The sequence below is a fragment of the Folsomia candida genome, unplaced genomic scaffold (assembly GCF_002217175.1).
Source record: "Folsomia candida strain VU population unplaced genomic scaffold, ASM221717v1 Fcan01_Sc007, whole genome shotgun sequence".
NCBI lineage: Eukaryota > Metazoa > Arthropoda > Collembola > Entomobryomorpha > Isotomidae > Folsomia > Folsomia candida.
The window spans coordinates 3,311,943-3,332,290 of record NW_019091199.1 but is presented as its reverse complement, the minus strand read 5'-3'; the positions used below and the strand labels follow the sequence as shown (position 1 = coordinate 3,332,290).

General features: G+C 38.6%; 8 protein-coding genes across 11 annotated transcripts; 4 read left to right on the top strand and 4 right to left on the bottom strand.

Annotated features, from left to right (window-relative positions):
* Positions 1 to 100: 100 nt before the first annotated feature.
* Positions 101 to 1,486, bottom strand: LOC110852224 (protein TEX261). Its single transcript, XM_022100230.2, has 5 exons — positions 1,328 to 1,486; positions 1,098 to 1,212; positions 937 to 1,016; positions 618 to 839; positions 101 to 552 (listed from the first exon to the last, which is right to left on the bottom strand). Exons 2-5 carry the CDS (start codon positions 1,165 to 1,167, stop codon positions 313 to 315), a joined length of 612 nt encoding a protein of 203 aa, XP_021955922.1. The 5' UTR covers positions 1,168 to 1,212; positions 1,328 to 1,486; the 3' UTR covers positions 101 to 312.
* A 119-nt stretch (positions 1,487 to 1,605) lies between these two features.
* Positions 1,606 to 6,969, bottom strand: LOC110851773 (exocyst complex component 6B). The gene is made up of 15 exons (XM_022099667.2): positions 6,481 to 6,969; positions 6,228 to 6,393; positions 5,947 to 6,131; positions 5,765 to 5,866; positions 5,545 to 5,647; positions 5,367 to 5,457; positions 5,043 to 5,251; positions 4,771 to 4,941; positions 4,605 to 4,676; positions 4,386 to 4,520; positions 3,880 to 4,250; positions 2,645 to 2,882; positions 2,441 to 2,582; positions 2,141 to 2,327; positions 1,606 to 2,047 (listed from the first exon to the last, which is right to left on the bottom strand). The coding sequence occupies exons 1-15, from the start codon at positions 6,636 to 6,638 to the stop codon at positions 1,921 to 1,923; spliced, it is 2,457 nt and encodes an 818-aa protein (XP_021955359.1). The 5' UTR covers positions 6,639 to 6,969; the 3' UTR covers positions 1,606 to 1,920.
* A 157-nt stretch (positions 6,970 to 7,126) lies between these two features.
* Positions 7,127 to 10,036, top strand: LOC110852441. Its single transcript, XM_022100510.2, has 3 exons — positions 7,127 to 7,459; positions 7,584 to 7,918; positions 8,034 to 10,036. Exons 1-3 carry the CDS (start codon positions 7,274 to 7,276, stop codon positions 9,706 to 9,708), a joined length of 2,196 nt encoding a protein of 731 aa, XP_021956202.1. The 5' UTR covers positions 7,127 to 7,273; the 3' UTR covers positions 9,709 to 10,036.
* A 119-nt stretch (positions 10,037 to 10,155) lies between these two features.
* LOC110851946 (integrator complex subunit 4) lies at positions 10,156 to 14,775 on the top strand. Its single transcript, XM_022099896.2, has 14 exons — positions 10,156 to 10,549; positions 10,652 to 10,777; positions 10,862 to 11,005; positions 11,098 to 11,262; positions 11,373 to 11,512; positions 11,589 to 11,685; positions 11,755 to 11,853; positions 11,942 to 12,116; positions 12,232 to 12,437; positions 12,831 to 13,436; positions 13,502 to 14,005; positions 14,123 to 14,263; positions 14,327 to 14,437; positions 14,538 to 14,775. The coding sequence occupies exons 1-14, from the start codon at positions 10,298 to 10,300 to the stop codon at positions 14,706 to 14,708; spliced, it is 2,937 nt and encodes a 978-aa protein (XP_021955588.1). The 5' UTR covers positions 10,156 to 10,297; the 3' UTR covers positions 14,709 to 14,775.
* LOC110851947 (signal recognition particle receptor subunit beta) lies at positions 14,746 to 16,300 on the bottom strand. Its single transcript, XM_022099897.2, has 5 exons — positions 16,017 to 16,300; positions 15,533 to 15,820; positions 15,290 to 15,440; positions 15,090 to 15,207; positions 14,746 to 15,013 (listed from the first exon to the last, which is right to left on the bottom strand). Exons 1-5 carry the CDS (start codon positions 16,150 to 16,152, stop codon positions 14,939 to 14,941), a joined length of 768 nt encoding a protein of 255 aa, XP_021955589.1. The 5' UTR covers positions 16,153 to 16,300; the 3' UTR covers positions 14,746 to 14,938.
* A 41-nt stretch (positions 16,301 to 16,341) lies between these two features.
* Positions 16,342 to 17,414, top strand: LOC110852281 (transcription initiation factor TFIID subunit 13). 3 transcript variants are annotated; one of them, XM_022100300.2, is made up of 4 exons: positions 16,342 to 16,574; positions 16,663 to 16,851; positions 16,971 to 17,012; positions 17,174 to 17,414. In XM_022100300.2, exons 1-4 carry the CDS (start codon positions 16,512 to 16,514, stop codon positions 17,303 to 17,305), a joined length of 426 nt encoding a protein of 141 aa, XP_021955992.1. In that variant the 5' UTR covers positions 16,342 to 16,511; the 3' UTR covers positions 17,306 to 17,414. The 3 variants fall into 3 exon arrangements, with proteins under 3 accessions (XP_021955992.1, XP_021955994.1, XP_021955993.1); XM_022100302.2 differs by having other exon boundaries at positions 17,158 to 17,285; XM_022100301.2 differs by having other exon boundaries at positions 17,145 to 17,283.
* Positions 17,415 to 17,455: 41 nt separating this feature from the next.
* Positions 17,456 to 18,431, top strand: LOC110851796 (CDGSH iron-sulfur domain-containing protein 3, mitochondrial). Of its 2 annotated transcripts, none has more exons than XM_022099698.2 (3): positions 17,456 to 17,614; positions 17,738 to 17,956; positions 18,052 to 18,431. In XM_022099698.2, exons 1-3 carry the CDS (start codon positions 17,591 to 17,593, stop codon positions 18,226 to 18,228), a joined length of 420 nt encoding a protein of 139 aa, XP_021955390.1. In that variant the 5' UTR covers positions 17,456 to 17,590; the 3' UTR covers positions 18,229 to 18,431. The 2 variants fall into 2 exon arrangements, with proteins under 2 accessions (XP_021955390.1, XP_021955389.1); XM_022099697.2 differs by having other exon boundaries at positions 17,466 to 17,626.
* A 224-nt stretch (positions 18,432 to 18,655) lies between these two features.
* LOC110851795 (free methionine-R-sulfoxide reductase) lies at positions 18,656 to 19,917 on the bottom strand. Its single transcript, XM_022099696.2, has 4 exons — positions 19,609 to 19,917; positions 19,371 to 19,520; positions 19,133 to 19,294; positions 18,656 to 18,958 (listed from the first exon to the last, which is right to left on the bottom strand). The coding sequence occupies exons 1-4, from the start codon at positions 19,705 to 19,707 to the stop codon at positions 18,836 to 18,838; spliced, it is 534 nt and encodes a 177-aa protein (XP_021955388.1). The 5' UTR covers positions 19,708 to 19,917; the 3' UTR covers positions 18,656 to 18,835.
* Positions 19,918 to 20,348: the final 431 nt, after the last annotated feature.

The window sequence follows — 20,348 nt, the reverse complement described above, 5'->3', positions numbered from 1 at the left end:
ATTGTTTGTAAATTCTTTCATCCACCGGGAGTTAATTTATTGCGTTCGAAAATGTGTTCAATAGCGTTGGTCATATAAATTAAAATGATAAATTCACAAATTCGTTAAAAAATATAATCTATATTTTCCAAAACGTAAACGAGAAACACATAGTACTTCTCACGTTACAAGTAATTAACATATTGGGACGAGAGAGTTTATCAATTTAGGTAATCACTATCATATTACGTGTATGGTATGAAATTGCTCGACGCTATCACTTTTGAGTACACTATCCCATCTATTTATGACAAGCTCCAACAAAAGGAGGGGCTAAAAGGTCTTCTTGATTCTCTGGGGGAAGACGGCGTCTTTAGCAGAGTTGAAGAACTGGAGAAGTCCATACTTTTTACCCCTCTTTTTGAAATAGTTGCTCACAACGTCATTGTCCGCATCCTGTCCCAAGAGGGTGGATTTTTCAGCTTGGGTAGGAAGGATGAGATCGTTGGCTGATAGGGATACAAAAAAAGAGAAAGGAACCATCCACATGCACAGAGTGAAATAAGCCATCACCTAAAGGGAAAATAAATATGTAATTAAACGCCGTGGTGGTCGGTCACTTTTGTAAATGGACTCACTTGAACAAATGGATAGAAGTTGTTGCTAAAATGGGAGAAGGCAATATAGTGGTTGACGATGACGAAGAAGAGGGTCGAGATGAAGGCAGGGGAGGAAACTCTAAAGTAGGGAAATGTTTGCATGACGTATAAATGCGCCAACTGTGCTCCCATACCGCACAGGGTCATAGGCAGAGGAAAGTCTTCAAAGAGCAAGAATCCGACAAACACACCAAAAACGATCTGCAAAAATGACAGAACAATTAATATATATGAAGAATAGGTGATGGCGATCGTTGATCGACAGTTGCTTGAAATGCTTGAAATATTTTACACATACAAAGATAAGGACTCTAATGATACGAGCTGCAGCAGAAGTGAACTCTTCCACCAACTCCGCCAAGTAATACAATCCAGATGCTAGAATAAAAGACTTACAATTACTTGCAAAGATTGGGCATGTATTACATTAATTTCTAGATATTTAAATTTCCTTATTACCCAGAGCTAAGGAAGCAAAGGCAAACTGGATGACGAGTGAAATCCAGCCTAAGGTCCACAAAAACCACATTGTTCTGAGAAGGGGATCGACCAACGCCTCATTTACATGAAGCAACTATAATTGTTGAGAATAATTAAGTCGATGTTACTCATTTTACAAAATCAAAGGAATAAAGTTTGCATTGCTGATAATGACTGGTATTGATAATTGCAAACTTAAAAATACTCACGCAATATCTATGTCCAATCAATAAAGCACTGTCATCAAACCAGTATTAGTTAATAGATACCGAGGTATAACTCTAACTAACGACAACTCTACTTGTTAAAATGATAACAGCAGACGTACTTATTTACTAAATAAATAAACTCAAAAAGTGCAGCAGTTGCAAATAATTTTGCTGCTGATCATCACTCATTTCGCAGCATTTTTGCCACCCGGTTTTACTCGATGACTATGTAAAATTAAACTATCAATGCTAATTACTTGATGTCAAAATAAATATGGTTATGCGATTTAGAAATTTATTACTATTCATCAAACAATTACATAAATTGTCAATAAGTACTGTCAATAAATAAATAACTTGAATAGGGATTTTTGGAACAAACTACCAGATAATAGATAGATTGTAAATCACGCAATAGTCTTTCAGCGCATCTCATATTTTATGATTACTGATTAAGAATCATAGTTTAGTATGAATAACAATATAAACAAATAATGACCCATCATCGTATCGTATGAGGTTTTAATTACAATAAGGTAACTCGGTTTTGTGTTCTTGGCCCTTTCGAAAACGATCGTCACTATCGACGAATCTTATGCCGACGTTTGAGGCAATTCCTTCAGTTGCTTTAATATGGTATCGTGCAGTTTCTTTTTGTCACGTTCATCCTTTTTGAGCACGGAAAGGATTTTTTTCTTATCACGGTCAGATTCGCGAATTCTGTAAATCAATAACAGAACATGTGTTACATAAATTTTAGAGGTTACATTAAGGATTATTGGATTATAAATTAAAACGTGTGTATTTATATACTTTTCTAAGACTTTAATAGCTGCTTGCGGCGTGACTCGCGGGTATTTGGAGGTAGCTTCCCCAAAATCTCGAAAATATGAAGAGAAGTCGCACTGGTTAAAAAGATCCAGGATCTGCCGAGAATCTATGAAACACTCGAGGAGTAGAGTTGGATCAAGATCTTTCACAGGTTGAGATTGTGCATACTCTGTAAAAATATTGTATCAAATAGAAATATGTTGTGCTATGCGCTGATTAATACAGTATGGAGTTTAATGTGAGGTGGGTAAAAAGGCAATAAATTAAAATATTCAGACATACGTTCGCACTGGATAAGATCCAGTTCTAGTTGTCGCAAAGCGCCCAGAGATATCTGTTTCACATCATCATCCAGCATTAAGGATGTCAGGCGTTTGTTGATATGTTGACAGGCAGCGACACACGCAGTCCTTGCTACTTTAGCCTGGTGAAAGAGATCATTAATTTATTGACTAAAATTTTAAGATAAAGATAAGTTTTTCGTACTGGCAAATTGGTAAAGGCAAGAAATATTGACTGGAGAAATGCTACAAGATCGATTATGTAGTCAGACGCCAGGCCCTGCGGCTCTGTAAGGTTCCAGTCATAATTGGCGAGTTCAAAAGTCTCATCAATTTTGATTTTAAGCTTTTCATAAATTTGTTCCTCAGCTTCGGCCCGAGCATCCTTGAACATTGACTTTCCCTGCAGCTCCGCCTTGTGGGACATGTTTTTAACGGAACCACTGAAACGACACAAGAAAAATTATGCCACATTAATTAATTAAGGGGTGAAAGCCCTTTATAAGATCGTTATGTCCGTCCGTCCGTCCGTCCGTCTGTCTGTCCGTAGCTCCGATAACTTTTGAACGAAAAGACATAGACACTTGAAATTTTGAACGTAAACTCCTAACGTCAATGGACAGGACGAGTTCGAAGATGGACACTGTGACATCGTCACCTGTGACGATGACGTCGTCACAGTGACGAAAAGTGACGAAAAAGTGTCACGTGTCAGTTTTGACATGTGACACATCATTTTTAACTATTTTTCAATGAGGAATTCGAAAATTCATGTCATTTTGCGGTTGGACGTCACCTGTGACGATGACATCGTCACGGTGACGATGACATCGTCACGGTGACGAAAAGTGACGAAAAAGTGTCACTTGTCAGTTTTGGCATGTGACACATCATTTTTAACTAATTTTCAACGAGGAATTCGAAAATTCAGGTCATTTTGTGTTTGGACGTCACCTGTGACGATGACATCGTCACGGTGACGAAAAGTGACGAAAAAGTGTCACTTGTCAGTTTTGACATGTGATACATCATTTTTAACTTTTTTCAATGTCAAATTCAATGGTGACCTCCATTTTGACCTCAGAGGTCATGTAAAGGTCATAGGACATATCTATTTCAATTTCAACTGAAATTTAACCCCGAATTCAATGGTGACCTCCATTTTGACCTCAGAGGTCATATAAAGGTCACATAAGGGTTATCAACTGTTAAATTTGACACAAATAAGACACAAAAGTCGAAAACACGTCAGAAGTGTCAATCTTAACAAATTTTCGAACAATTTGATATTCACATTGACGTATGACACTCCTTTAACCCCTTGGTTACATGCGTTGTAACGGTTTATTATTCTTTAAGTGATATTCCAAATTAATATTATTCTTGAGTGAGTTTATATATTTTCAGTAGTTTAAATTTCCTTCATAGCAAGTTACTAACCCCGTTACTTCGCTTATATATTCCTCCAAGTAAGCGTTCGTAAGTTCCAGATAGTTGGTATTTATTGTGATCTGAATAAGCTGCAGTAGTCCGATGCTATGTTTCTGAATGAGGGTGGTTAAACAGCCACTGAGGGTTATGGTGAGGAGTTGATTCGTAGACTTTCTCATCATATCGTCAACTTCGGTTTGACTGAGATTGAGCTCCTCTGTATATTTTAGAGACGCATTCACAAAGTCTTTCACTTGCTGATACACGCGAGGAACCATCAACGAGAAGGGAAATTTCCTTGGGAAGCTGGCATTTTCCAGGGAGGCGTCAATGTAAGGAAAAGTTCGAATCACATTGTCGTACTCGTTGTCATTCTGGACCTATTGTGGATGAAACGTGACTTAATAAATAGTAGAGTTAAAACTCACAACAGCATAACAGGGCCCATGCAACGTCAAACCGTTTGACCCAAGTAAATTCTTGACCAGATACTTGAATAGACGACAATCGCTAACCTGGAGTGGGTGGTAGGTGTCCTCATCAAATATTTCTCGAAAGGAGTGAACACATCGTTGCATCAGCACATCAGTGTAATGTTCTCGAATTTCTTGCAGAGTGACAGATAGTTGTGAGACGTTATATCCGTAATTCTATACATAGTAATATTTGATATATACTTCCATGCATGTGTATGAATTTACAATACATGTAACACTTTAACCAAAGAGTCTTACGCCTAGAGTATTGGAAAACAGCATGATTAGTTTTTTAATCTCCAAAATGGTTCCGGCATCTGTGCAGTACGACTAAAATGTAGGAATCAAATTATTAAAAATAATAGCTGTCTGTATAATTGTGACGTTATGCACATTTATTTATATAGCGATGTTCTTTCCTTACGGCATATGTTCGCAAAGTGTTTGCAATCTTTGGCAATGCACCAGCCCACATTTCCTCCAATATTGCCTGACTGACTAAACCGTTAGTTGTATAAAGGAGATGATTTTCAATGACAAAGAATCCAACGATTGCATTAAAATATTCCTCATATCCGTACAAACTCTCGTGTTGCTGAAGAATAATGAAATAACAAAATATTGCATTAAATCTAAGTTGAAGCATTAAATGCAATAATATAATAAGTTATTATTAATAACTAATTGTTAACGAACCATATTGCCGGTCGCCTGAAGAACCAGAATGGATTGTTCTTGACGTTGTTTACGATAGTAATTTTCAAACGTCTGTCTGTCCCCGAGAACCGTGAATATGTGAAAACAACGATACAATGGAGAAAAGTCAACTAAATCTTGGGCGCTCATTCCCTCTTCCCCGTCCAGTGTTCCATCTGTCAAGGCAGCATCGACGTCGTCCATATCGGCTAGAGAAAGGAAGAGCCAGTTAAATTAGTTGTGTCATACATAGTACAAAAAACATTAAGAAATGCTGCAAGTCCATTACAAAGTAGTATTTATTTAAATAGTTGGTGAAATTACCTAAAGCGGACTGACTAGGGGAGCCAAATAAAACTTTTCGTCCTCCTCCTTGACCTTCCCCGCTGGTGTACATAATTTGTTGCTCATTTGTCTAAATAATTATATATGTACTTGTACACACTATTATTTGTTTATAGAATAGATATTGGGTGTGCAGGCACTGTGCGCGTCGGCTTACGTGTTTCATGGCCACTTCTCCAATTTTTGAAGAATATTTTCGGACATTTTCCAGGAAATCTTTCAATTCGGACATGCTTGATTCTTGAATCTGTTTCCTAAATCTGAAACAAAATGAATGGTTAAGTGCGGTTGTTGATATGCGATTAAATTAAATCAATGTATATATAATACAATTTTTGCGTGGGCTAGTAAAGTAAAAAGGGTTTTCCTTTACTTACTTTGGAATGCATTCTCTAAAATGATTTGTGAACCGGTAGCGAGAAACTTGAGGAAGATATGTGTGCTCCAACTGTTCCAACGACTTCAATGCGGGGTAATACCTGAAATGTTTTGTTAATAATTTAATAATTAGTTCACAGATATCCATCTATCCATAAATTTTTACAAAATTGTATTACACCTTTTTTGTTCCAATTGTTCTTTCAATTTTTGATACATTTTGAACAGAGGTAAGCAAATCTCTAGCTGCTCAATCGTGGCAACAATATTTCCTTCTACTCGTTGAGCATTGGCCAAATCCTCCGCTCTCTGAAGGACACTGGTGACTTCCAACTGCAACTCGTTATCCATGGAGGATATTCTTCCCTAAATTCACACCAATTCAATTTGAATATAAGGATCATGCATTCTTGTGGACATTTGAACTAGTTAGTTAGCATCAAATATTAGCAAATGACTCACTTTAAGGTCTTGGGCCTCAGCCCGGACATTGTGGAGTTCTAATATAGAGTCTATGAACCCCTGATAGTGAACATTGCACAGTTTTTCAATGTCGCGATCATGCCCTTTGATCCGTTGTTCTAGATGGTCCAAGAATCTTTGGTGACGTCCATCTTCGATTATCGTCCTAGAACATGAAACAACGAATAACACAATTCTTATTATTCTATTTCGTAGGTTTTATTTGATTTTATTATTATGTTGTTCAATCTACCGGAACGTAGGACCCCAATAAGTGTCCAAAGCTTCTATTTCTTGGGCAAGCTGTTCATAATTTTGTGAATCGGTCATGGTTGCAGTGGTCAACCCTTCTTGATTATTGTTCCCAGAGGCGCCGGCACTAGGACCGATGTTATCAGTAGCACGGTTCATTTTGTTTTCAAAATAACTGCCCCCACATAATTAATTTGAGCATCTCCTCTGACCTGCTAAAAAATACTTCCACCCACACTCATTAAGTCCAACAAACAACAAAGACTGTACACCAAAAGAACAATAGTGAATAAATCTTAAATTAAGATTCTTAATCAACATGCGATTTTTTTAACAACGTCAATGTCAAAGTGGAACCGGCGGCGTCCCTCCCATCCAACCTGACCCGACTATGCTAGTAATTAAGTTGAGTATGAAGTGAAATAAATATTTCCTCGATTTTTCATATTTAAGCAATCTGGCAATTAAATAGATACAGATGAGTGTAGACAGATGAGGGAGTGAAAGTTATTTGAGGAACTCTCTTCCCGGTCAGTTGGTGTGTAGCGCTTTATGCTTCGGATTTGCTGCTGTCAACAGACTTGGTAAAAGAGAAAGAAGAGAAAGCACTCTATACTATTTTGTAGTAAATTAAAGGGAATAAGGCACCAAATCCCAAGATATAAAGAACTCCTCGTTGTACCGATGGAGTATTGATTGGAGAAAGCGAGGAAAGAGTCGAAGGGAGGGAGGAAATTCGTCATACTATTTTTCTCGACGCTAAACTGAAATACGAAGAAGGCAATTAAAGTGCTATGACTGAAATGCATTCGTCCTCGTCCTCGAATTCTCACCACCACCCTGCACCACAGCGCCCCAGGTCGCAGGTATTTGCTGGGGACATGATTCCACAGTTAGAACGACTAGAAAGTACATCCTCCAGAACGTCCACCCCACATTCTCACTCCCATTCTTCCCACTCTCATCATCACCAACAGCAGGTATGCATTACAATTGGACTAGTTAAATTGATTAAATGGATTGATTAATATAAAATTTATATTATAAATATCATGGATAAATAAATAAAGGCTTTTGGTCTCATGGTGTCTTTTCCATTTGCAGTTTACGAAACATCATTCAGAAATGGAGGATCTGCGAAGTCGTGTCAATCAAATGGAAAAGACGATGAAGTGGTGGTCCGACTGTACCCTTAACTGGCGAGAAAAATGGAGTCAAGTCCGAGCGGAGAGGAACAAGCTTAGAGAGGAATTGAAGCGGATAAAAGCTGGAAAACATCCTGTTGACCTCAAATCTCAAGGAACGCAGACTTGTGAGACTAATTCTTCTTCTACTGGATTTTATCATCAAACAAATAATGGAGGGGACTGGTATATGGCTGAGCAGATTATTGCCACCAAGCTACAAGACGCGTATAGGACGATTGCGATAGAACGAGAGTACGTATAAAATAAAATAATTATTATGTGGACTTAATTGGGAAAAGTATATGTACATAGTCGTCGAAATGAAAATGGTGTATCTACATATTTCTCTTTTTCCATTCGTGCATAGGGAGAAATTACACTTGCATCGGTCAATAGAACGTCTGCAGCAGGATCTCGCCGAATTTCAGACTATTTATCACGATTTACGGAGAGAAATCTATGAATTGAGAACGACTGGAGAAACTCGGAATCACAAACAAATATTAAATTCTCAACAAGCATTACACAAGGAGCAGACTCAAGGATATCAAGATATCATTAGACCCTTTCCAGAACGAAAAGGTGATGCCAGACCAACAAATGTTTCCAGACTCGCAAAATCTGACAAACATTTGCCCACAAAACCAATTAGTGGCGAGTCGCCTTCTGAGATCAACCGATCGGCAGGAGCAGGGATGAGTGTTATCCAACAGCCACCTTCACATTTGTTATCTGGTCATTCTCCTGCTAGTCACGTTGCAGCAGCTACTCCTAAAAAAGATTCTTCAGCAGTCGTCAGTTCAAGCTCAAAAAATCCGAGATCACCAATTTATGCAAATGCCAACATAGCAAAGTCACCCAAAATCATGGGCTTGAACAATCCACTTGAATCTGCTCCTCCACATGTTTCAGAACTTATACAACAACCGGCAACAACGGCTATGGTAGAAGATATAAATCTGCAGATCGTTGAGGATATTACTGCTCAGGATTCCCCTTCGGACTTTGGGGGTGCTAAGTTGAACATCATAGGAAATAAGCGTCTTGCTCAAACTTGCCAAGACTATGAAAATTTGAATGACCTTTTAAATGAACTAACATCATGTGGAGCGCAAGCTGAAATTCCATTAGTTAGACGTACAACCTCTGCTGCTGCAGAATTGTCGGTGTGTTCTACAATTTCAATGACCCACAATCTGAAAGAGCATAGCATTGAAATACTACCACCAAATACTACAAATGGTGGTGATATTGCTAAAATGGACAAAATTCCCACTGAAGTTGAAGAAATCCAAGAAGAAACACCCCTGTCATCATTCGATCATCATCATAGGAGTAAATTGGAATCCGAGACACCTAGTCGAAACCAAGTGGATTTAGTCCAAGTAAATACAAGTTCTGAGATCGGGGCGACTAGTCGTAATCATTCAGATGCGAGGGAGGAGGATAATACGACTTCCGACTTGAAAGACGGACTGCAAAATGATAAGCCTATCGTTAAAGTGGAAGCCACAGAAACTGCGTCCTCCCCTTCAGCTGATGCCGAAGATTTCCCTTCTAATAATGAGTGCCATGTTGCTTCTAGTCATAGTGACGGAACCGTTAAAGTTGAAGGGATAACTAAGAGTCTGACAAAGGAAATGCTAATACCACCCGCTTCACGAGATGAGCCCACCAACAATGAAGACCTTGTATTGAGTGACGGTGGCGATGTCAAAGGTCCTTCCGAGACTGATATCGAGGGACCAGCAGCAGCAACGACACCACGACAGGAAACTAACCAATCCAGCCCCCTTCTGAAAGAAGTTTGTTCACCGCAGTTGAACAACTGTGACGTATCTCTGGGGACGCCTGAGTCGTTGGTGTCACCATCAAACTCTGCGGGCGATGTTAAAGAACGAACCAGTGATCCTAATTCTAATGAAGAGGAACAATTGAAGAGAACAAGCAACGAACATAGGAACGTGGAGGACGATTCGGGTAACTCGGATCTTGAAAATGTTTTAGATCAGAATGATAAAGATTTTGCGACTTCCGTGTGATAAATTACTCATGCATTATTTCGCCGATAGTGAAGAGATTCAGATATGTATTATGTGTATGGGCAAGATCCTATCTGTTAAAGATCATTCACGTTTTGTCACACAAATTGCTCTCTTTAAAATGCAGAAATGGTTGCAATGCATGAAAATGATTTGTTACATAATACTGCTTATTTTGTAAAGTTGTTTTATGATTTGCAATAAGCTGCTTTTGTGCGAATTTACCTGTTGGAAATTGAAATCACGGAGAATGTCATCTTGTAATTATGCAAATTTTCACAGTCAGTGTAAGAAATTCTGGTCACAATAAATTAAAATAAAATTAAAATTCGAGACAAACTGCATTTAGTAATGCGGCATCACTGCTTTCTTTCACACCATAAATCCACTCTATTTACCCCGGCAAACACAGTCGACCCGGCAGCCAAGGGATAAAATGATGTGATTTTATTGACGTTCTACTACAATATTTTAATATCACTCAATTTGAGTCAAATCATTTGACTGATTGTTAATTTGTTATTATAGCTCCATTCTATCAACTAACTGAGACGGGGGTTTGTCGAACGAGGTTTATTTGTGTTTTACGATGGCGAAAGCGTTGAAGAAGCGGGCGCTTGCAGAATATAGCCAAACTATTCTTGTGGAGGCTGCAGCCGCCGTAGTGCAGCCACACCCCCCAAAACGTCTCCGCCTTCGGAAGCCTGCTCGAACGGATGGGGACGATGGAATCGTTCCTGCCGTGCTAGAAGAGGAGATATCCAACTTGGACCCTAGCCGATCTTCCGCTGATAACTTCAAAGCCCTCTCTAGGATTGTGTCCTTCTTCCCATCCACCAACGTATGTTTGTTGTTAATAATGCATGATTTGAAAGAAATTCGAAACTAATTATCTGATCGACATTGAATAGAGTAACTTTAGTGTTCATACTTTTTAATATAGGCGACGGCTGAAACACTTTTAATGGCCAAACTGAAGACATTGTTTCTCAAGGACAAGAATGCTGCACTGAGAGCGAAATGTTTGACAACTATGCAACTCTTAAAATTGACTCACACAGACCTTGTTGTAATAATGAGCATTATTAAATTTTTACATATAAGTATGCTGTTTAATTTTTAATAATTATACAGTTTAATTGATATTGTACAGGGGACGATCGAAGATATTATTCGTTTAATTTCTAACGAGTCATCCTCTTTGGTTATTGTCAGCGGGCTGAATGTCGCCATTAAATTAGCTACAACTTGCGAGAACCGTGGTATAAATTCTCGGCTTCTTTCGCTAGTTAGACGGGTATGAACCTTGATATTTATAATAATACTTTTTCAAATTTATATTTTATATAGTTTCAAATTGCTGAAAATTTTTCCTTCGTTCCGTTTCAGTTCATCAAATCGACGGATGCGAGAGTAAAGTGCAAGTGTCTTCAACTAATTGCCACTCTTTCAGTTGTGGATGAACCTGAAGGACTGGCTGACACTTTAAAATTTGTTCATTCCTATTCTCATAGTCATGAGCCCAGAGTTAGAAGTGCTGCATTTAAAACAATGGTGAGCGAAACTACACTGCATTAATTTTTGTACTATTTTGTCTAAATAATCCTAAGAGATTTACGTAGATACTGGATTGAACTTTGCAAACATTCTGTTGTTTTATTCAGCTTCAGCTGCATGAGAAGGGAACACACTTGGATGTGTCCATCTATAAGGACGTGTCAAAATATCTCGACGACGACTATGAGAGTGTAAGATTGGCAGCCATTCAGCTATTGTGGTCAATCAGTCAGACTAGCACAGAGCAGTGAGTATTTAATATTTCACGAACGTCAATACACACATGACTTGATTTATTAACTTGCAACATTTCTATGATGCAGCATGATACCTACCCCAAATTGCACGGGAGAAATGATGAGATTGATTGATGATGCTTTTGCAAAGATATGTCATGCCATTAATGATCCTTGCGTCCAGGTATAAATTCCTACATTGTTGTAATTAAAATGATTATTTCAACGAAATTCGATTGCTTGCTTGGGCCAGGTGCGAGTATTGGCTGCAACTCTTCTCGGAAAAATGCCACAGGTTGGACAGACTTTTTTGGACCAAACTTTGGACAAGAAATTGATGTCCGACATGAGGGTAACAATAAAAAAAAATAAAAAAACGTTGCATAACTTATGAAATCAAGTAACGTTTAATTTAATCGTGTAATTTTTGAACCACATAGAGAAAGAAATCAGCTCACGAGCGACAGTGGGAAAAAGTAAAGTCCGGAGAGTGGTCGTCGGGTAAGAAGTGGGCGGATGATGCTCCTCAAGAAGTGATGGATGCTGGGTCGGTGACGTTGATCAGCAGTGGCGCTGCTGGAGCCTTTGTGCATGGACTGGAGGATGAGTTCATGGGTATGTAACGTTGTCGTTCTTACTTTTGACCTATACCTGTGTAGATCTACTTTCTTAAGCAAAATGGGGACAACACCAGCTAAAACACGCATTCTTGTTGGTTTTTGTTCATTAGAGGTCAGGAGTGCTACTGTGGACAGTCTCTGTACGCTTGCTTTGAAGAGTCCGGATTTTTCCAACTTGACGCTCGACTTTTTAGTGGACATGTTCAACGATGAAATTGAAGAAGTGCGTCTAAAAGCCATCGACAGTTTGAGGAGCATAAGTAAACATATTGTTTTGTGGGAAGATCAGTTGGAAACCATTCTCGGTGCGCTCGAGGTGAGGCCTAATTCACTGAATCAATTATACTATGATTCACAAAGTTGGATGGAACCTAATAACCAACGGCAAGGTTAACTATCTTCTCCTGAGGCCTGTGTTTCTTGCTGTTAGACTCCATCCGCACAGTACACAACTTTATCAATCATAGTATAAAAGTTATTTCAGATAAGTCTGCCCAAAAAGTTGTATTTTGGTTTCTCAATATATTTATTCAGCATATATTCAAGAGGCAGAAGTGAAAGTTGTTTCCAAATTAATATCTTAATGTAATAATCATAAAGTAATACTAATAACATCAGTATGAATGTAGATTATACCAATTATGACAGCTCAACTGATTAAGTCATAATAACATACATAGAATTATTAATATTAAATTGCTAATTGCAGGACTCCTCGATTGATATTCGAGAAGGTCTTCACAAATTGTTGGCCGTTTGCCACTTGATGACAAAGGATTGCGTGAAGATGGTCTTGGACGCCGTGCTAGATAATTTAAAGAAATATCAGCAGGACAAGAGATCAATTTGGAAATGCCTCGAGGGCGTGGGGCTGAATCACCCCTGGGTCGTTCTTCCTCTCGTCCCCCAACTCCTTTCCATGCACCCCTTCTTTGACACTTCTGAACCCGACCCAGAGGACCCCGCATACGTTTCCGTCCTCATCCTCGTCTTCAATGCAGCAAAAGGATGCAACACTATGGCCACACTATTTGATGACAAATTGTTACGCCACTACCACTACTTGAGGGATACCCTACCCCTCCTGGTGCCAGAGTTGAATATTGGGAACGATTTGCCCAATCGTCATGTAATTGACAAGCCAACAGCGACTACAAGTAGCAGTGTAGTGGGTACTGCGCTTTCATCTTCTGCGTCGAGTAGCAGCTCTGGCAGACTTGTGCTCAATGAACTGGCAAATAAATTAAAAAGTGCTCAACAACTATCTTCAGAAATGAAGCAAAAGTTGAACAAGCTCGTTCTCAAGGATTTCAAGGTGGTGTTTAAAATATCTATCAAAGATTTTCCAATAACCTTGTTAATGTGTGTATTTCTTTCTAGAGAATTGCTCAAGTTGACAACGAAATTGCGGCTGTAGCAAAGTTTACGGCCTTGTACGTTCGAGCTCAACTGGTTTACTCCAATTGTTTGGGAAGTGCTAGCTGGACTCAACTCAGTCAAAACTCGAACAACGAGCCCTTGAAACTGCAGATCAGATCCTTCCTGCAGCTCTGCCTTAAAATGCAGTATGGATTTTCTGGGCTGACTCCACAAGAACTTGGGATTATCATGCAGCTCAAGTTGAGAGCTCTATCTTTGCAGCTGGTGTACATTGTGCGAGGGAGTAACGCGTCGGCCCTAGCGAGCTGCCAGTTCCTTCTGGAGCAAGCGGAAGTGGTTCAAAAATTCTTGGAAAGCATTGGGAGCACGATTGAGGACGATGAGTTCACGAGGGCCATGTTCCTCATGCTGGATCAAACCGATGATCCGAAACCAGGAACACTGGCCAAACTGCTCCTTCCATTGTTTGACAAACCTGTCCAATTGCTGACTTTTGCCAGTCCAGTAAGTCGTATTCAGTCGTATTATATTATATTACATGATATGCATTTGACGATAATCAACGTAACTGCAATCATATGAAATGGTGTGTATATAAAACGACTTTTGTATTAATTCCAGATAAAAATGATCAAAGCTGTAATTGTGGAACCCACAGGCGAATCTGATACTCCCATCAAATTCACGGCTGGCTTACTATTAGGAATTTCACTGGATGTTGAAATTTACAATCTGTCTGATGTTTCCAATGTTCGCGTTCAGGTATGAGAAAAATTAGTTATTTGAACATACTTTACCATTAAATTGTGATAATGATTTTTACAGGTCAAGTACCCAGACCAACAAATTCATCTATTGTGTCCTCGAAGAATTGATTTTCGTCCCAGTGGAGTTGATCAAATTCGGCTTTTGACAACCATTCGAATATCCCATCACGTAAGACTGGCAGTATTTTTATTTTGTCCCTTCAAATATTCTATTGTTTACTTACTGTGTGCTTCCCTTCATGAGGAGATATTAATTTTGTGTTCAACAGGCTTGGACCGAACCGTGCCCAGTGTCCATTGCGATAGTACTGAATTTATCTGGACCAGAATCAAATTACAATCAGAAACTGGTACCGAAAAATGACCCAACATATATCATCCAGCTCTGTGAAGAGAAACAAGTTCTAGTTGCTCCTAAGCCAGCCAAGAGAGGGCTTTGAAAAACAATTAAAAAGCTAATTAATCTACTCATCATAATTACATTTTAATAAAGTACCGCAGAATTTATTACTAGTCCTTGTCATCAAATTATTATTACAATCGGAACATATTATGTAGTTTGGAAATGGTATGAAAAGAAACGTACTTAAACAGGAAAACAATTGAGAAAAATTCAACAACTCTTCATTCTAAATAACATAAGGCATGTAACAAGTTAACTAAATATATATCAAGCAATGCTGTCCAGCCAGTCGTTGATGATTTTTCCTTCGTCCGCAAGGGCTGACCCTTCTCCAAATTCAATCTAGAATCAATTCAAAAGAGAATTTAGATAGCCTATTGACACAACTCGCAACAACGACTAATTCCTAATCAGATACCTTAATTTGACTTATTTGCTCAAAGTCAAAGTCTTTGTCCGGTCGACCAAGAATCCTTGTAGAGTCTTTGCCCCCCGTGCTAGTTAGAGTGGCAGATTTCGTCATTCGCAACGTTGTTCTGCATTTGATTTAGAATGGTAAAACGTGCTTTTATTCAGTTCTCATTTACAGCTATTTGAGCTTTTACTACTACGACTCACAATTCCTTTTCCAACTGGTTTCGAATCACTTTGGATCCCTTAGACATTGGTTGATCCTGTTTGTTTGCGAATATGAATATTGATGGACATGATGAGAGAACGGCTGAGTCTGTCAGCACTCGGTACAATACATCTGCTGCCTCGCGAATTCCTTAATTTAAAAATTATACAAAATTAGTAGCAAATGTATTACGAAGCAGAACTACTTGAGATATAATATTTTATATCTAGTACTAGGATAACCTTTATTTCCTGCTGCAGCATCCACAACACATACGATCCCTCTGACGCTAGGCTTGTTATTGTCCCAAAACTTGATCTGTACTCGGTCATGACCTGGGAGGTCTTTGACAACAAGTGCCGGTCTCCCGTTCGCAGGTAGATATTCAAGTTCGTTAGGGATTAAGCTGGTGACTGTTTGCACCGTCGGTCCTCCCAACAGCTTTGAGAACAAAACAGTCTTACCAGCCTCGCATGGCCCAACAATTAACACAGCCCGTCCACGACGACCTTTCCGAGTCCACAGATATACTAAGAAAGCATCAAATAAAACTGATGAGTAAGATCCAGCCATATTTTAATCAAAGTTGCACCATCACTGTGAGTTAAGTTTAAAAGTTTAAATGAAAAGAACTGCATAAATATGTGTGTTGTGCCACATTGGGTATACATGCATACCATTATTCATGCCACTGCCACATCATCTACATTATCAATCATGGCTTACCCAGCGTGAGAAAGATGAGTATGAAAGCAACAATGACGGGGGCGAGGGCGAGTGAGGGAGTGGGAGGAGGAGGAATGTCCCCTCCGGGAGGAGCGCGTGGTTGCTGCCGCTTGGGTGACCCCACTTTGGGATCCATCTTGTGGTGAAAGACCTCCGCTTAGAGCTGGACGAACCACCCTCAAGATTTCCTTTTGAAACCTTCCCAGGAGCAGTTAGAAATTTTTAATGATTAAAGTGAAAGTCCACTCAACAGACGGTGCCAAGCTGTGCAAAGAGAGTAAATATTTTGGATCTTTCGGCATGGGGCGAGTTGAATTCCCGGCTGCTGATGCTGATGACAATCATGATCTCGTATTCTCTGAGTTTTTTGTGCAAAACACAATTAAACATCAACAATCAGCATCAATTCACTTTCACATTGTGAATTTCACAATTACTTAACTAAATGTGAATGAATAATTCCCCTGGTCTGAACTTCGTTGGTTAATATTGGTCATGGCGAGCAGTGGCAGTAATACTCCAGTAACAACAGTGCAAGATGATGCGGCTGGTGACCATGTAAGCTAAGATTTCGGTTTTCGGCAATAACAATACCAGAAAGGTTTATGAGTAAATTTAAATGGTCATGCTAATTCGTCTACTATAGAGTAGCGAAGGTCATCAGACGGAGGAGGAGACAGAATTGGAATCAAAACCGTCGTCAGACGATGCCCGAAAGCGTCTATTTTCCAAGGAATTGCGTCACATGATGTTTGGCCTGGGGGATGACCCCAACCCATACACGGAGAGTGTCGACCTCATCGAAGACTTGGTTGTGGAATATATAGCAGAAACGGTGAGCTATATATGAGATTTAATAGACTAAATGAATGACAGTAAATTACTGTCAGTAATAACAATTCGATACAATTCGAACAAGGTTAGATTGGTTTATATTGTTATATATATTTTTAGACTCAAAGGGCAATGGATACTGGTAGGGCGGGTCGAGTTCAGGTAATGGTAATTTTAAATTCAACAATGTCTAAGAAATTATTTAATAATAGTAACTAAAAATCCTTTCACCTTTATTATCCTAGCACGGTTACTATAATACTCTGATTAATTAACTCTTGTATTTTATGTCAGTCTGTCATTACAGTGCCTATAATACACAGGTCGAGGACATTTTACACCTCGTTGGAAAAGACCCTCGAAAATATGCTCGCGTCAAAGATCTGTTAACAATGAACGAAGAGCTTAAAAAGGCCAGGAAAGCTTTTGACGAAGTCAAATATGCGGGTGTTTAATTGCGTCGTGTGTGTGGGCATACATGTGTGTGTGAACATTTTGTAATAATATTAATTATGTTTTTAAATTATCCTTAGAATAAAATTGTATGCAAATTTATTGAATGAATCGCATGTATCAACTTGACCAAGTCAACGCGGCTGACAACATCTGCACATTTATTTCGCTGGCCTTTGCAATGTGCATCAATGATCATTTTCATTCAGTTGTGCCCAGGTTCAAAACTTCACATTTAATAATTTAACCACATATTTAGCGAAATTATTATTGTTCGGTGACCAGCCATGTGGACGAGGCCCCTAAAGAAGGTGGTATTCATAGTACGTTTTCATTCAGTATTGAATTTATTTTGTTGCCACATCTGAAAAGACACCACAAATTGTGGTCCACAATAGCTAACGTAATGTATCATGTATCGCATTTTTCAACAGTTTGCGGCAAGCAAATTCCAGCTGATAAGGGGACAAAGCCTTCAAATCCAGTGCTTTAAATCGACGGTGGCGATCCCCAGCCAGGACCTTGAAGGGGTTAGCCCCTCATCAGCCAGCCAGACCGGCTTTGGGAAAATCTACGATAAGAAACCCTTCAAGTTCAGGTGCACCGAGGGGAAATCTTACTTTTGGTGTGCATGTGGACAAAGCAAGTCACAGGTTAGTACTATAAATAAAAGCTAAACAACAACCTATTGCGATGATACTTTGTATATTCTACGTAGAACTTATCTGCTCTTTTTCCAAATTTGCAGCCATTCTGCGACAAGCTTTGTAACAATACTCACTATAAAATAAGCATGCGACCAGTGAAATTCATCCCACCTGAGACAAAAGACTATTGGTTTTGTAACTGTAAGCAGACTTCAAAACGACCATTTTGTGACGGTACTCATCGAAGGGAAGATGTTATCGCCGCTGTAAAAATTTAAGCTGGGTTTAAAACCTTATTATTGATTACTTATAATTTACTAGCATAGCTAAATATATTGTTGGCCATATTCTATTGTGGTGGCAAGTCAAGCAAGTGGCAAGTCATAGTTTTAGAGTAGATAATTATTGCATAAGTCTAGTCCATATTTAAATCTGTTTTTATAATTAATAAAATCCACAATGAAGACTTCATTTAGCCCGAGCAAGTATCCTTGTAAAAAATTTTGTCAAATGATGAAACCATCCTACTACTATCTCTTCAAAATTGTATTCTGTCATTTTGCGTACATAAAATTCAACGACATCGCAACGATGTTCTGGCCCAGAACTTCTGGGTTAATTTTATGATGATTTCATGAAAACAAATTATAACGACGTAAGCGGAGGTGCATCTTGTTTACAATTCTACAGTGTGTTTCTCCTAAGTTTTTTTTCAATATTTTTTTTATTTGACCATCTTTGATAAAATCATTAAATATTCGGCAGCATATTTCACTAAAGAATTGTATATCGTTTATAGATTTACGTTATTTATGTAGTACATTATTGCTTACTATCCGCTGTTTTAGTGCTATCTGTAATTCCTTATAATGTTGATTAACAAAATTATCGGTTCCATTCACATCCAGCTACTAATATTTTAACCACTGCCTCCAAACCAGTCTTATCGCGCTGATCGAAAGCATCCAAACATGTGTCGTCGATGTCCAAGACTCCAAGAAGTTCTCCCTGCACAAATTAATCCGAATCATTCATTAAACTTATTATGTATAATATGTCTATTATGTCAATTATGTATATCTCGAAATTCAGAAATCGACAATCAACTACGCAATACTCACAGAATTCGATATAACAATTAACAATACTCCTAAATAGGTCTTTGTGCCCAAATATACTTACAGTTACATCGTGGACGAGCGGAACGACAATTTCTGAAAGTGAGTTAGAATCGCAGACAATATGTCCCGGGAATTCATGGACGTTGCGAACCACTTGCGTCTCCTTGCTTGCAGCGGCAGCCCCACAAACCCCCCTCCCAAATTTTATTTGTGTGCATGCCACCTACCAACATATGCAGAAATGTTTAGTATGTAAAATTCCATAAACTACAATTTGCATAATAAAACTTCACGCATACTTTTCCTTGAAATGGGCCTAACAATAATGTTTTTGTGTCCTGTTCATCTCTCACATAAAATCCGGACCAGTTTACTGGTTTCTCCTGGAAGAACTTAAGCGTGTTCAAACCATGGAATATCAAGGCGGACGCATTTGATAAGTTGGTAACCTGAATATAATGAAATCGTATCGCAATATAACTCCATCATAAATGATAATGGGACAAATTGTATTCAAACTAGAATTCTTAGACCTACCCAATTTCTTTGATCCTTAACGATGGCCTGAATTTGGACCAAAAGTTCCTCATAAAATTCTTCCTTCGTGGAGTTTGGATTGAAGATAAAATCGTACATTGTCGTTGAAGGTGGTTCCTAAAAACCAAAATTTGCTTAAGCACACAGAGCTGTGTATAAAAGGCTTGAGCGAATCTATATGTGCAATTAAGAGCATAAAATTAAGCCTTAATTAAACGACAGATAGATAAAGTACTAAAATGTCACGTCCCCCTCAATGTACGAGTAAAATGAAATTGATTTAGGCATGCCAAGCAATGGGTCTGCCAAACTCTGATGTTGAAAACTATTTCTCTGCATGACATGATACAGTTGGTAGACATGACATGCTGTATAAAAATTAATGCATTTAATAGTTAAAAGTTTGCATATAGTATTTGCTACATATGTATTTGCATTCTACACATTCTACATACACACATCTGTGCTACGTACAGATTTCCATACATAATATGCACATTGAGTATCCTGACATGATCCGGACTAACTAACTATTAAATTAATTTGCTCACCTAATAATAAGAACTTAACCTTCTTGCTGATCTCTAACTCACTCATCAAAAGAAAGCATTGCGAAATTTGTCGCTCTTAAACAATTTGCTGTAAACATAATATTTATGCTAATAATAGCCGTCTTTGTGTGGGTTTCACAAATATAGCATAGAAATGACAAGTTTTATTTGTTTTAGTCTTATTTTTCT